This window comes from Lissotriton vulgaris, chromosome 9, assembly GCF_964263255.1.
Source record: "Lissotriton vulgaris chromosome 9, aLisVul1.2, whole genome shotgun sequence".
Classification (NCBI taxonomy): domain Eukaryota; kingdom Metazoa; phylum Chordata; class Amphibia; order Caudata; family Salamandridae; genus Lissotriton; species Lissotriton vulgaris.
Window position 1 is genome coordinate 264,469,562 of NC_141697.1, and position 15,351 is coordinate 264,484,912.

Below are 15,351 nucleotides of genomic sequence, written 5' to 3' on the forward strand. Positions count from 1 at the left end.
TGATGTGAATTGGCTACTAATGTGACTGTTAAAACCTTTCAACCTATGTTAAACATTGCACTGATCTCTGTGACTACTGTGGGACACTCAGCTGGATGACTACTGGGATGATTCAGGCATGTGAATCTATCAAAGATACCAATACTAAAGACGTAGTTACAGGTAAGTAACTTTGTTCTTTCTTTTTGCAATAACCTGATGCGGGCAAAGTGTCTGTGCCTTGCCATCTTATGTATCTGATCCTTATTAATAGATCCCAGGCAGATATGTAAGCTGAATGAACTTGAGCTAGGCACTCCTTACTTCTCCAGACCTTCTCAACTAGCATTTTTAGGATGATTTTAATTTTCCCTCAGTTACTCCAATAGCATCTTAGTGAATACTGCAATTACGTTTTTTAGTATTAAATAATTTTTATTAAAGGATTGCAATGCAAATAATCACAAGTACAGGCATCGCCGGCGCCCACATAGGCATTGTACGAGCAAGGGAGCAAAGGCAAATGAGACCATCAGTACCAATGCATCTTTAAACCAATATAGGTAAATGCAGGTAATCCAAGAAAAATGGAAATGAAAAAACTATAAAACAGAAACCTCTTACCCCCTCCCCCCTTAACCACCACCGGTCTTGCCCAACCACGCAAGGTCAATGTCCACCGCCTATCTACAAGTAGCACCCCTCATTCCCTGTCGGTCTGCTACTACTCTGTGTCTGTGAGACGCAATAGTCGGAGGTACCAGGGACAGGTGATCTCATGAAATTCTGAGGCTAACAAAGACAAGAAGGGCTGCCATAACTCTGAGTATTTGGTACGCTCTCCAGCCAATGACAGCGAGAGCTTTTCCATGCCAAGCACCATCCAAAGGCGATGGAGCTACCCATGAAATGTGGGAACGTGTGTGGTGTGCCAGTGTGCGAGTATATTCTGCGTCGCTGATCCCAGTGCAATTCCTATCAAGCGGCCTCTGAGGGAGCGCAGAGGATATGTTAAGGGATTTGGAAAGTCCTAACAAAACATACGATGGGAAGCGCGGGATCTCGGTGTCAAAGTGGGTGTCCACCTCATCTAGTATCTGCTTCCAATATCCCTGGAGCTGGGTGCAGTCCCAGAGTAGGTGCACCAACGTGCCCACCTGTCCGCAGCCTCGCCAGCACAGTGCAGCTTTAGTACGATCCATCTCGTTGAGGCGCTCTGGGGGTATAGTACCAATAAGTCGCTACCTTCGTAAGGGTGTCTGTAAGCCCCATGTGGTATGCCGAGTGTCGTGCTCTATAATAGATCCCCTCCCATTCTCTGTGGTTAAGTGTCCTGCCCAATTCCCTCTCCCAGCGCGCCTTGCCAGCACTATAGATGTGTATTTGTTTGCCCTGGAGCATCCTATACAGATCTGAGATCTGTTGTTTATCTGTCTTGCGTGTAATTAACCAGTGCTCGTAAGATGTGAGGTGTCTATCCGCTGTAGGGCGTACTTGTTCACTGAGCACCCAGTGTCTCACCTGCAGATATCGGAGTCTCTCTGACTCAGACAGCCCAAATTCTTGCCGAAACTGAGTAAAGGGAATAATGCCCTCCGCCGTGTACATATGAAAGAGGTACCGGCATCCTGCAGGTCTCCATTTCGCATAGGCCACAGAGTCCCTCCCCGGTGCAAAATCTGGGTTGTCCACAGTGGGAGTAAGAGGAGACGGGAAAGTTGTGAGTTCATGGCTTACGTTCATCTGGTCCCAGACCTCTTACGGAACCTTTGTGATGTGAGAGGCATACAGGTTAGGAGTTCTATGCTGTCTGCGTAAGACTGGAATCTCTTGCAGTGGACAACCAGCAACAGCTTGGTCCTTGATTAACCAATGTTTTTCAGATTCCCACCTACTCCAATCCACCAAGAAGCGTAGCTGAGTGGCCTGAAAATACGCTGCCAGGTCCGGCATTCCAATTCCTCCCTGTTCGGGGGACAGCAACGCCAGTCGCAGCTTCAGGCGTGGTTTCCTCCCAGTCCAGATAAACTGTGCTAACTCTGACTGTGTCTGTTTTATCCAGCCAAGAGGTGGGCGGAGAGGAATTGTGCGAAAAAGGTACAAGATCTGGGGAAGAACAGTCATCTTGACTGCCGCAACTCTGCCCAGCCAAGGCAATGGGTAGTGTCTCCACCGCCCCAGCTCTCGCCGTATCTTCTGTCGTAACTGAGCATAATTTATATTAACCGTCTCTGACAGGGAAGGAGCCAGTTGGATCCCCAAGTAGGGAACCGCTTCTGTCGCCCACTGGATGGGGAATGAGGCCTGCAGTAAGGCCCGGATGGGCTGTTCCAGAGACAAATCGAGGACCACCGACTTGCTCATGTTGACCTTAAACCCGGATACATGGCCAAATCACTCCAGGGCCGCCAGACATGCAGGCAGGGAATACCTCGGACGAGATCGCGAGATCAAAACATCATCGGCATATAAGCTGATTGTGTGAACATAGCCCTCAAATGTAAACCCTTCCACCTGCGAGTCACGCCTCACGAGTGTCGCCAGTGGCTCCATGTAAAGAGCAAAGAGTAGAGGCGACAAGGGACACCCCTGCCTCGTACCCCTCTCGATAGCAAACCGGGGGGACGTATAGCCGTTAACCCGTACTGTGGCCATCAGGAATTTGTAGCAGTTCATCACGTGTGTACAGAACTTCGGGCCCAGTCCCACCTTCCCCAGCACCTTCCCCCAGTAGGGCCAATGGACCCTGTCGAACGCCTTCTGTGCGTCGATGGCCAGCATCCTGTATTCCCCGTCTGTGCGGGCGGCTCTTTCTAGAAGGTGGAAGACCTGCTTAGTATTATCGGAGGTCTGGCGTTCCGGTATGAACCCGGCTTGGTCGGGATCAACAAAGCTACCCATATGAGGAGCTAATCGGTCAGCCAGAATCCCTGTATATAGTTTAAGATCGACGTTGAGTAGAGAAATAGGGCGGTACTCCCCACACAGCGATCGATCTTTCCCCGGTTTAGGTATGACGGCTATGGAGGCCTCCAATAGGTCCCCCGGAATTGCTCCCCGCTCCGAAAAGAAATTAAAAAGGCGCGTGAGTAGAGGGACAACCTGAGCACAGAATGTTTTATAGAAGCTCGCCGGAAAGCCATCCGGACCCGGTGACTTCGCTATCTTAAGGCGGGAAATGGCCGAGATAACCTCCTCTGGCCGGATATCACGTTCAAGGTGTTCTGCCTGGTCCTGTGAAAGGGCCGGGAGAGGGAAAGAGGCCAGAAAAGCAGCATCATCCTGGTCCGCAAGAGGGTTGGTGGAGTAGAGACCTGCATAGAAGTCACTGAAGCCACCTGCGATCTCATGATCCTCCGTGACCCGCCCACCGTCTTCCCGAAGGATCTCCTGAACCGCCTGTTGCTGCCTCACTTCCCGCAGTTTATGCGCAAGTAAGCACCCACACCTATCCCCTCCAGTGTAATAAGCATGACGTAACCGCAGAGCCGCAAATTCTGCCCGATCTTGGTCGAGGACTGTGAGCTGCTGTCTAACCGCCTTCAACTGCCTCCAAATCCTAGGGGCCCCTGTTCTCTGGTGCATTTGTTCTAGCTCCCTTGTCCGCTGAGTGAGGTCATCCCTTTTGCACTGTCGCTCGGCGTACTCTGTGGCAGAGATCGCAGTGAACTCCCCCCGAAGTACAGCCTTCAAGGCAGCCCACTGCGTGGCAAGCGTGGTGTCTGTGTTACTATTGTGCGAAAGATAGTCTGAGATGGCGCTCTGTATCCGGGTGGTCACCTCCTTCCGATGTAGTAACGTCTCCCTGAGGCGCCAAGGCCACCGCGCACGCTGCAGCGCAGGAAGGGAGAGGACAACCATCACTGGGGCATGGTTAGAGAGTGAGGCTACCCCCATTTCCACCTTAGTAGCGAGCGCATGTGTAGGTATGGATGCAAGCAGGTAATCCAGGTGCGCATATGTCTTATGTGCGTTAGAGTAATAAGAATAATCCCTCTCCTGTGGGTGGAAGCAACGCCAGAGATCCCTGAATCCCAGTTCAGCTAGACGGGATAGACCCTCCGCAGAGAGAGCCCCAGTTTGGGAAGCGCGCTGACACGACCTATCCAGGACATTATCAAGCACTAGATTCAAGTCACCCCCTAGCACAATATGGCTGTCAGGTGTGGTCATTAAATCAATGGGGTTCACCCACAGAATCAAAGGACCTGGGTATGAATAGTATAAAGAAAATTGGTCCTTGACTATGAATTACATAGGCACTTAAATGAATTTCGTTTGTTTTTCACGTATGCAGTTAAATTCGCATATATTGATTTAATCAAAACAATGGGAGAGATATATTCAATAGTAAACGAAACCCAAAAGGGTTTGACATAAATGATTTTAGAAAAACCCAGGGATTGCAATTGCAATCAAAACATAACCACACAATGTGTATTAGTTATATCAAAAGTTCAATTATTTATTTACAGTTAAATAAAACAGTTGACTAAACGGCGCAATAGACTTTCAAGAGTATAGTCAGTGAGGAAGGTAAAGGGGTGCTCAAGTGAAAAGGAAATATGGAGGGAAAGAGACAAAAGCTAATAAACAGTTGTATTATTCACACAGAACAAAGCGGGATAGCCTCCGCTGTCTCATATGCCTGTCCCCTATGGTTTTCAATTGGGGGGTATGGGGGGGGGGGGGGGGGGGGGGAGGACCCTGGGAGGGATACAGGCAGATCAATTGGTAAGCGTCGACGTTTCGACCCTGATGCTCATGGGGTATTGAGGACCTCAGCTGCGGGTCTTCTTCAGGACTATAGGGGGGGGGGGGGGTGTTGCGGGTTGAGCCGCGGTGTAGCTGGGCCGTTATCCAACAGATCGTCTGAATTAAACACCTAGGGTACACGAATGAAATAGGATTAGGAAACTAATTACAACATATTTACATGTGTGGTTAATTGTGGGTATTAAGTACATTACCAATGAAGTGGCAAGAGTATGGACCTCCGTCTACGATTCTGTAGGAATGGGTCACCTAATAGGCAGAAAAAGAGTACTGAGTCAGGACCGCTCTCCCAGGGGTAGTGACTCCAAGTAGTTCTTTAATCTACATGTTAATAGACTCACCTAGTGTCTTGTGGTGGTCAAGGGCTGTAATGAATTAAATTCAGGCTGATGTTCTGACTTGGGCCTGTGGATGATTGGAAAATGATAATGAGCTCCCCATTATTGTATAGACTGAAGCATGTCTATTGGGTAAATTAGCTGGGGGCTTACCGCTATCTGTGCTTTCAGGGCGGTCCTACCGGCGCCCCCTCGGGCGTACCGGTGTTAAAGTTATCCGTACTTTGTCCAGTATTAAGAAATGATCTCGGGTACACCTGGTAAATGGAAAAATAGGTCACAGTAAGGGAATATTCCATTTGCGTGATGTACTATTACTAGTGATATTTGTTAAAAGAGGCGGCTACGGAGGAACTAATGTCGAGTTCTTACCTCGAATGTTCGTTTAAATGAGCCGGGTACCGCAGGGGGATTCAAAGGATTAAGCCCGGTCCCGCAGGAACGCTGGTGCAGAGAAGTAATCTCAATCGGCGTTTGTCCGAAAACAAGCACCGCGTTCGAACTGCGCGGATACTTCCGTGTTGGACTGGTCACGTGTCAGGGTATCAGCCAATCGAGTCCGGATCTGTAGTTCCCTTGTTCGAGTGGGAAATTATACCAAATTAATTGAAAACAGACTTCCATTTCGATATTGTAGTGCACTGATGTTCCACACAAACGTGTTCATCTGGATGAGGTTGATTACGGTTTGGGGGACAAGCAAGTGTCTATTTGTACATATTTTTTAACCGTGGTTGGCTATGAATTTTGCCATTAGAAAAGTAATGAACATTAAAAAGGTTACCGAATCTAATACAGTTGGCACAAAAGAGGCAATTTTTTGGTCCCGCTCGATTTGACTCATTGGTTCATTTCTGATATATAGAGGCCTCTGTGATTACACACAATTTGCAATTTGTTTAGACAATGTATAAAGCGACATGCAATTATGTGGTGACTCATTGTTATCCATACAATACATGTTTCAAACATGACATATCTAGTATGCCTGGTATATCACAATGCTTATATATACAATATGTAAATTAGCACACAATTATCTAATGATACATGTGTCATTACAGTGCAAGGTAAACATGACATATATAATATGCCCGAGATTGTGCTGAGTATATTGACATTCAGTTACCTACATAAAGGATGATAGAGTGTCATGGTGCATTTAACTGATCAAGCGTTAGGTGGCTAGGTATGGTGGTCAACCATTACGAATCGCCACCATTTGTCTTAGCACTTCCTCGCGGTCATTGAGACCGCGATTGATGGTATCCAATAAGTGCATCCAGCGGCATTCTCTGGTATTAAGAAGTTTGGCATAGTTACCACCTCGTGGATTTTTAGCAACCTTCTCTATTATCCACCATTTGAAACTTTCAGGATGGTGATTAAAGTTGAGAAAATGATCTACCAATGGGGCTCCTTGCACCATACAACGTATTTTGCTACAGTGTTGCAAGATACGGGTCTTAGTTTTCTGGGTAGTTTGACCGATGTATAAGAAACCGCATGGGCACATTATAGCATAGATCACTCCCATGGTGTTACAATTAGTATGTTGTTGCAATGTGTGGGTGTAGTTATTGTGGGTGAACGCTTTTATCTCGGATACCATGGAACACGCTTTACAGCTGCCACATTTAAAGTGGCCTAACACAGGGGGGATATTCCACAGTGAAGTTTGACTTTCTATGTTGTGTTGACTGAGCATGGAATGCACTACATAGTCCTTAACACTCCTGCCCTTCCGGAAGGCGTGCATTGGGGGTTCAGTTATTCCTATCTCCTCTGCTATTAGGTGCCAATGTGTGTTAATGGTTTGTTTAATTTCCGTACTACGTGTATTAAAGGTGGTCACACATATCAGTCTGTTTTCTGGAGAGTCAGGTTTCTGTTTAGATTCTAGGAGGGATTCCCTATTGCTGAACCATGCCCTTTTGCGTGCTTTCCTAACTAGGCTTCTGGGGTATCCTCGCTCTATGAGTCTTTTAATCAGGATGTCGGATTCAGTAAAATAGTCAGTTTTTTTAGTGCAATTACGTCGCAACCTCAGGCACTGCCCATAAGGTAGGTTGTCCCTGAGGTTGCGAGGGTGATGACTTGTGTATCTAAGGAGTGTGTTTTTTTCGGTTGTTTTCCTAAAGAGTGTGGTGTATAAGACACCGTTTTCTTCCTTGATGGTCAGGTCAAGAAAGTTTATGGCCTTATTGCCACTCTCGATGGAGAACTGTATATTGTGATCCTTCCCATTCAACCAAGTATGGAAAGCCATCAATTCGTCATGTGTGCCCCTCCAAATGAGGAGCACGTCGTCGATGTATCGATGCCATTCTACTATTTTTGTTCTGTAGGGATTGGTGTTGTCTAGAATCCATTTATGTTCAAACTTGTCCATAAATATAATGGCAAGGTTAGGAGCGAAGCTCGCCCCCATGGCTACTCCACTTGTCTGTTCGTAGTATTGCCCGTCGAAGATGAAGTAATTTCTTTTCATCGCCAATTTTAAAAGGGATAAGATGAAACTAGTAGGAACCCTGTGTGGACGTGGTCTACTGTCTAACACCTTTTCAATCTCAACCATTGCTGTTTCTTGGGGAATACTGGTGTACAGGGACGTGATGTCCATGGTCACCAATAGTTCCTTGATGGGGTCGAATTTACTCCCATCCATCAGTTGGATTACCTGCATAGTATCTCGTAAATAGCAGGTTGTGTTTTCTGCAATGGGCTTTAAAAAAACGTCAATGAACTTGCACAATGGTTCTAAGATAGAACCGCACCCAGAGATGATGGGCCTCCCTGGAGGTGCAGTTAGGCCCTTATGAATTTTGGGTACTGTGTATATTGTTGGAATACGGGGATGGGCATTATTTAGATATTCATTTTCCAACTTGGTGATTATACCTTCCTGGTGTGCTGCATCGGTTATTCTTCTGATTTGAATGGCTATGTCATTGGTCGGATCTTTAGGTAATTTCCTATAGTTACCCTCTCTGGCTAACTGTGTAAGGATTTCCGCCTTATATGCCTCTCTGCTCTGAATAACTATTGCTCCCCCCTTATCGGCAGGTTTTATTACTATGTCTTGGTTGTTGTTTAGATTGTGTAGTGCTTGTCGTTCGGTTTTGGTAATGTTGTATTTCACATACTTTCTGTCAGTTAGCAGTTTAGTGATGTCACCCATCACCATTTGTTCATATGCTAAAATCCTTGGTGGCATCATGTGTGTTGGGGGGGTAAAGGTAGAGGGCGGTCTTACGCCTGTACTACTATTCGAGTAGGTAAGAGGTGATTTATTGAAGTAATATTTGAGGCGAATCTTGCGGAAGAATTGGAAAAGTTCTAATTTCAGATTGAAATTGTTAGGAAGATTAGTGGGTACAAAGGATAGACCCTTTTCTAACACCTGTTGTTCCTCGCGTGTCAGATTATAGTCAGATAAGTTGATCAGTGGACTACTCTGTATGGATGCTGTGGTGGTATTTACCATCTGTAATGCTGTGATCGTGTTCGGATGTCGCCATGGGATTCCTGTCTGAAATGTACTTGTTTCTCAGGTTTGTCTCTCCCTTGATTCCAACTCTGTTGTCCCCTGTTCTGTTTCCAAGATGCTTGGCCTCTCCCCCTGGGTCGTCCCCAGGGGCGTCCCCTCCCACGTTGGTCCACCCATGGGTCCTGCTCTAAAAAATCTTGGTCCCCTTCTTGTCCTGCAGTGCTAGTGGATGGTTGTTCTGATTCGGAACCACTGCTGACGGAGGAGTTGGAGAAAGTGTTGTACCTCCGATAGCCTCCCCTGCCTCTGGTTGTATATGTCCCTCTCAAATCCTGATTGTAGTATCCGTCTGCTTGATAGGGGTAGACCTTCTTTTTGTCAAAGAATTTTATATCGTTGGATAATTTATCCAATTTAGTAGTCTGTGTGAAGGTATCGAATTCTTTTAAAGTTTTTTCAAGTCTGTCTAGAGCTTCTTTTGCGTTCTTCAGGGCAGTATCATCCAAGATCTCCCTTCTCAAATCAGCTATTTCTTTAGTTAAACGGGTAACTTCTTCCAAAGCTGTTTCAACCCCAAGCACCATCCAGTGCCTGGAGCAGTTATTGGATATGAAGCTGAATTTGCCTTTGAATACCGGGTTGTCAACGAATATAGCCGGTTCGTTGCGAACCTGTAGGCCTACTGGGATCACGTTGGCTTGGAGGTATTGAGCCAATGCGGGTCCGTGGAGTCTGGTTCTAATGAGTTTCTTTTCTAGTCGTTCTAATTTATTGACTTTGTCGTTTAATGTAGGATCTAGTGTGCTGACTGATCTACCTAGAAAGTTGCCTCCTCCCTGTTCACCTATCAGGTTTTTGATGTAGTCTTCACTATAGGTTAGGATTTCATTATCAACCATGTCTGTGAAATCTGGATGTGGATCTATGTACTCTCAGACACTCTGCTACAAATACTTGACATTTAAGACACACAGAAAACAATTAACAATAGACAAAAACAACCCTCGCAGGAATCCCTGCACAAGAGACCATTAAATCAATGGGGTTCACCCACAGAATCAAAGGACCTGGGTATGAATAGTATAAAGAAAATTGGTCCTTGACTATGAATTACATAGGCACTTAAATGATTTTCGTTTGTTTTTCACGTATGCAGTTAAATTCGCATATATTGATTTAATCAAAACAATGGGAGAGATATATTCAATAGTAAACTAAACCCAAAAGGGTTTGACATAAATGATTTTAGAAAAACCCAGGGATTGCAATTGCAATCAAAACATAACCACACAATGTGTATTAGTTATATCAAAAGTTCAATTATTTATTTACAGTTAAATAAAACAGTTGACTAAACGGCGCAATAGACTTTCAAGAGTATAGTCAGTGAGGAAGGTAAAGGGGTGCTCAAGTGAAAAGGAAATATGGAGGGAAAGAGACAAAAGCTAATAAACAGTTGTATTATTTACACAGAACAAAGCGGGATAGCCTCCGCTGTCTCATATGTCTGTCCCCTATGGTTTTCAATTGAGGGGGATGGGGGGGGGGGGAGGGGAGGACCCTGGGAGGGATACAGGCAGATCAATTGGTAAGCGTCGACGTTTCGACCCTGATGCTCATTGTTCTGTGTAAATAATACAACTGTTTATTAGCTTTTGTCTCTTTCCCTCCATATTTCCTTTTCACTTGAGCACCCCTTTACCTTCCTCACTGACTATACTCTTGAAAGTCTATTGCGCCGTTTAGTCAACTGTTTTATTTAACTGTAAATAAATAATTGAACTTTTGATATAACTAATACACATTGTGTGGTTATGTTTTGATTGCAATTGCAATCCCTGGGTTTTTCTAAAATCATTTATGTCAAACCCTTTTGGGTTTCGTTTACTATTGAATATATCTCTCCCATTGTTTTGATTAAATCAATATATGCGAATTTAACTGCATACGTGAAAAACAAACGAAATTCATTTAAGTGTCAGGTGTGGCCGTTACCTCTGTGAGAGCCCTATGAAAAAAAAACCTCCTGGCCTTCATTAGGGCCATAGAATGAGCCCACTGTGAACGAGGTGTCCTCTAGAGAAAACCTATAAGACAATAATCTCCCCCTGATCTCTTCTGATTTGTGTATGACTTTACCCCTAAACTTCTGGACAACTAATACAGCCACCCCCGCCGTCTTGGTGGAGTTCGAGGAGAAAAATTGAAGGGGAAACCTCCGAGACCGGAGACGGTGGCAATCCCTCTGCAAGATGTGCATCTCCTGCAGGAGACAAATATCAACCTGGGATTGCTCCATACATCGCAAGACTGCCCTATGCTTTACTGGGTTATTTAGCCCTCGCACGTTAAGTGTGAGTAGTTTAAGCTCCGTGACTGGCATCTAATCTAAGGAGTGTGGAACCAACGGGAAAGGCGCTCGAGCAGCAAGGGACACCTCTGCCCTCGAAGCATGTCACCCCTAAAGCCCAAGTGTGGGAATCTAGCATAGGCCTAGGCATGTGGTGGACAATGAACCAAACCCCTCCCCGCAGAACAAAACCCCCAAAACCAGACAAGAAACCCATATCCAAATAGTCCATCATCCTCAAATGATCGGTAATGTATTGAAACGAGGTATTCCAATGTACGTCCATGTGACCTCCCTCCCGCCAACGACCAAACAGCATGTGCGTAGTGCCATCAAACTGTAAAGTTTGTGTAGAACCAGCCAGTCTGGGCAGGGCTACTGTCCGAAGCAACCACCTCCACAGCGGCTCTCCGGCATTCCGCAATCACTGCCGCTGGAGGTTTCTTCACCCGATGCCGTCTGCCCAGGATATCTGGAGGGGGGTCCCGCGCGATGGGCCCTATCCAGGCGAAGCTCTGACTCCAGCGGGCGCCCCAGGATGTGGTTGAACTGTTCCGTCGCAAAACGAAACAGATCTTTTGTTTCCTCAGTCATTGTCACATTCCTGATGCGGACATTATGGCGCCTCGAGCAGTTTTCCATATCTTCCATGTGGGTTTGAAGGTCAACCTGCTGATCATGGAGCCGAATGATTTCTTGCTGCAGGGCTGCGAACTCAGAGTCTTTGTTATCACTTTTGGTCTCCAATTCGGCCACCCGTTCTCCAAGACGTCCACATCCCGTCTCCCCTCCTTGATTTCACTTGCAAATTCCGCTTTCAGGTTGTGGATATCTTCTCGCAGTGACGTGAATAGGGACTCTAAAAAGGCCTTAGTGATGGGTTCCGAACCGGCCCCCAGCTCCGAAGGTGCCTGTGTCGAAGCAGATGCCATGGCGTCACGTTGCTGGTTCGCTTAAACCTTGGCAAAGAGATCCTTCACTGTTTTATTTTTGCGTTCCTTAGTAGTGGACATCGCCCACCTCCAGCTCCGGCGCCTCCCACAAACAGTGATCCGCCGTCCTCTGCATTGTTCCACCAGTCTGGCCGCCGCTCACCATCTGGCCAGAAGACCTCCAGCAACTGCTCACACGCCCTCCGCAGAGGGGCGAAGCTGAAGACTCCGATCACCACCTCAGGTAGTATCACTGGCTATCGCACTCTCCCTGCCAGGCCTTCAGTGCGCTAGCATGCCCAGTGACGCAGGCTGTACAGCCCCTGCAGAGTCCCGTTTCCTTGTGCAGCGTCCATGGCGGCTAGGCAGCCCAGCCCTACCACAAGCATTTCGGCAGGCCACCACAGCACTAAGTTCCAGGCTACCCTACCAAGAATGGTGCACCTCTCTCTAAAGCAGGCTCCCCCAGTCAGCCACTAGGCCTCTCTGCTGAGTTCCTCTTCTCACAGGGCCCAGCGTCCCGGCCGTTCTTCACTGCAGGCAGACGCACTCTCAGTTCATTTGGGCCCCTCTGGCTTCACAGGCTCCTCACCACCAGTCGCGGAGCGGCTCAGTGTGCCCTTGTGCTCAATGAGAAATGCGCCCCAGTGATCCCAAAACTCGAGCCTCGCAGGGAGTGTCCACGCCAGTCAGCAACCCCGCAGGCCGCCCTCCGGGGGCCGCTGAATCCGTCTGTCCACGCCGCTATCGCCAGGCTCTGGTTGTCCCTGCAGCGTGGGATGGCCCCTCAAGGCCAGGTCGACTGCTCCCCTCGTCATCCACCATGCAAGCGCACTGGGGGCCCTCCCTCCACTCACTTGCCACTGTCTTTCAGGTACCGGAGCTCCGTCACTGACTCAGGGCAGCTCCCAGGCACTCTCCGGCACCGGAGGGAAGAGTCTCCGTCGGTGCCTCTTCTTTACGCCAGAAGTCCCGGGCTGTGCCGAATCCAAGATGGTGGCTCGGGCGATTCTCCCGGACTACTCTCTAGGCCCCAGTCAGTGGCACCAGGCAACCCGTAACTCCTCCGCTTCCCGCGGCCAGAATCCTCCTTGCGGGGGCCGCTCCACCGCCCCCCAGTCAGGCGATTGCCGTTCCTTTCCTCCGGGGCCCCTAGCCTTGCTCCCAGCTGCACCTCCAGCCCGATGCGGGCCGCAGCACTGGAGCCTCCAATTCCGAGGCGCGGGAATTTGCCTCAGCTTTCTCCAACTGCGCCAAAGGCGCCCAGGAGCTTCCCCAGACCAAGGCGCTCCGGCCACCACAGTCGATGCGTGCTAAGGCGGCCAGAAGCCGGTGCTATGCAGGCGGTCGGCGGGAGCTCGGGAGTCTTCCGACTGCTCACTCCACCATCTTGGCCACGCCCCCCAATTACGTTTTTTAGAGGCAAATGTGGATTTTCCTTATATGCAGGTTTGGGGCATATTTACCTTGAAAGTCAAGTAGTTTTGCACATGAGAATTGCCAGCTTCCTCAACTAGGAAAACATTCCGTAATTTCATAGAACTCCAAACAGATGTCTGTGTATAACTTTACATTGCTCCCCACACCTCCAGATATTTTTCGACCGAAGCTAATCCTGTTCTCCTTCCATTCTTTGAATCTCATAAAACCTTTAACACTTTGCATATAGGTGCCTGCTGGTTAAACTTTACTAACAGTTTCTTTTGTAATAATTATGAGGCCAACGCCTGATGTGTCTTAAGACCCACATGCATGTGTGAGGTAGTAGCATAAATGGTTGGTTTGGCTCAAGTGAATACCTGGTGCTTCAGAAATACTTACCATTCAATGATTCTCTTAAACTTTCCTCCCAGGAAACGGATCAAATGATTCAGAGGAAGCATGAAATGGCAACAAATGAAGTCGTGGAAGAGGAAGTGAATCCACAGCATTTCCAAGCATTTGTCAAGTTGGCCAGGTAAGAACTGAAGTGGATATCTCCTAATGATCCCACCTCAAGTGGAAAATGTGGGTCACTTGCGTCTCTACCTAAGGAGCACTGAAGCAATACAGTTTGTTGTTGGGGTTTCTCCATATCCTATACATGCCTGCACTCTAAACTGGATGCACATGTAGCTGATGCTTGTATATTCTATGGAGAAGATTCAGGTCAACTTCTACTGTAAATATAAGCACCTATGCCCCTCTACTGCTTCTCAGTCATCATCACTTTGAAACAGCCATTGGTAGTACATGCTGAACCACTTGTTCTTTCCTTTAAACAACTGAACAGCATTAGGTACTAAGCCTCATTACCCTCCGCTCTGAGCCCCTCCATAGAGACCTTCGCCGAGCCCTTTACTTCCTCTGCTTTGACCTAAAATGCTCAGCGGCATTTGCACTGACTCCCTTCTTTTTTCACTGAGACGCTAATTTATATAGTCGTCTGTATCAAGCTTTTCATAAAACTGAGTGCGCCTTTGGAGATAGAAGTTATGAGAACTATTTATTGCTACTGCATTTATTTTTCTGTTACCATATGCTTTATTAAATGAAGTATATTTACAGCAGTGTTATTAGAGGGGTACTAGTTACTTTAATCAGTCAAATTGTGATAGATACCTTGTCAGTGCTTTTTGGAACCCTTTTTGATTGAGAGCTGTTCGCGTATCTGGTAATAGGGAGTTCCAGTGTAGATGGATTTGTAGGCAGGAATAACAGAACGTGGAGAGGGCACAGGATAGCTGAGGTGTTGTTGGAAGGTTTTGGTTAGTGGATCTGAGATTCTTCCATTGGTGTGTATCAAGATAAGACGTCAGAAAGGTAGTTTGGCACTAAACCTTATACTGATTTGAATATGTGTTGGTAGTTTACATATGACCCTGATTTTGGTGGATAGCTTGACAGTTTACAGAAAATACGCTTGTTGGACATGCCTCGTGAAGGGGCCGCTCCCTCCCCCGCATAATAAGGCCCGAGCACCGGCTCTCCCGGTGTCACCAGAAGAACCACCCCGTCAACCCACAGAAGCAACCCGCAACCCGTTCCCAACGGGACGCCTGCTCCCGAACACCCCGACATCGGCCGGCCCGGGCCGTCATCAGCAGCATTGCCCCGGCCCAGCCGCCATCTTGGACACTGCACCACGAGGCCGCATGGCCGCAGCTCGACCCCAACCCTGGGCCTGGCCAGGCCCCGACATCGAGGCACCACCATCCACCCAGGAGGTGAACGGACCACTTAGCAGGTCAATGGGAGAGAGGAGTGTCGATGAATCTCCCCCGCCAGGTGCCGATCGCCCCCAGCCTCCCCGGGCGCTGGCTCCACCCCCCTGCTGGGTGTCTGGACTCCCTCATCCCGGACCTCCCGACCTCCAAGGGCGAGGGTCCGGACATCAAAGGACACCAGACCTATAAACTGGGGCAGCTCCAGAGCAGGAAGGCAGTTGTATCCTGGAGTCGAGAGACACCTTGAAGAACTCATCCTTGACGGACTGCTGGCGCTGCC

General features: G+C 47.8%; 1 protein-coding gene and 1 long non-coding RNA gene across 6 annotated transcripts in view; one reads left to right on the plus strand and one right to left on the minus strand.

The window, feature by feature from the left end:
• LOC147689977 (uncharacterized) overlaps window positions 1–5,580 on the minus strand; it is a 315,487-nt gene extending 309,907 nt beyond the window's left edge. The window contains exons 1-4 of the long non-coding RNA XR_015299912.1: window positions 5,466–5,580; window positions 5,247–5,350; window positions 5,097–5,160; window positions 4,950–5,004 (exon numbers count right to left, since the gene is read on the minus strand). This is a non-coding gene — a long non-coding RNA (uncharacterized LOC147689977). The remainder of the gene's footprint in view (window positions 1–4,949; window positions 5,005–5,096; window positions 5,161–5,246; window positions 5,351–5,465) is intronic.
• Window positions 1–15,351, plus strand: part of TTLL5 (tubulin tyrosine ligase like 5) — a 1,386,223-nt gene that overhangs the window by 638,838 nt on the left and 732,034 nt on the right. For all 5 annotated transcript variants that reach the window (XM_086937525.1, XM_086937527.1, XM_086937530.1 and 2 more), the window contains one exon: window positions 13,719–13,822. In XM_086937525.1, the coding sequence (XP_086793651.1) occupies window positions 13,719–13,822 (104 nt within the window). The remainder of the gene's footprint in view (window positions 1–13,718; window positions 13,823–15,351) is intronic.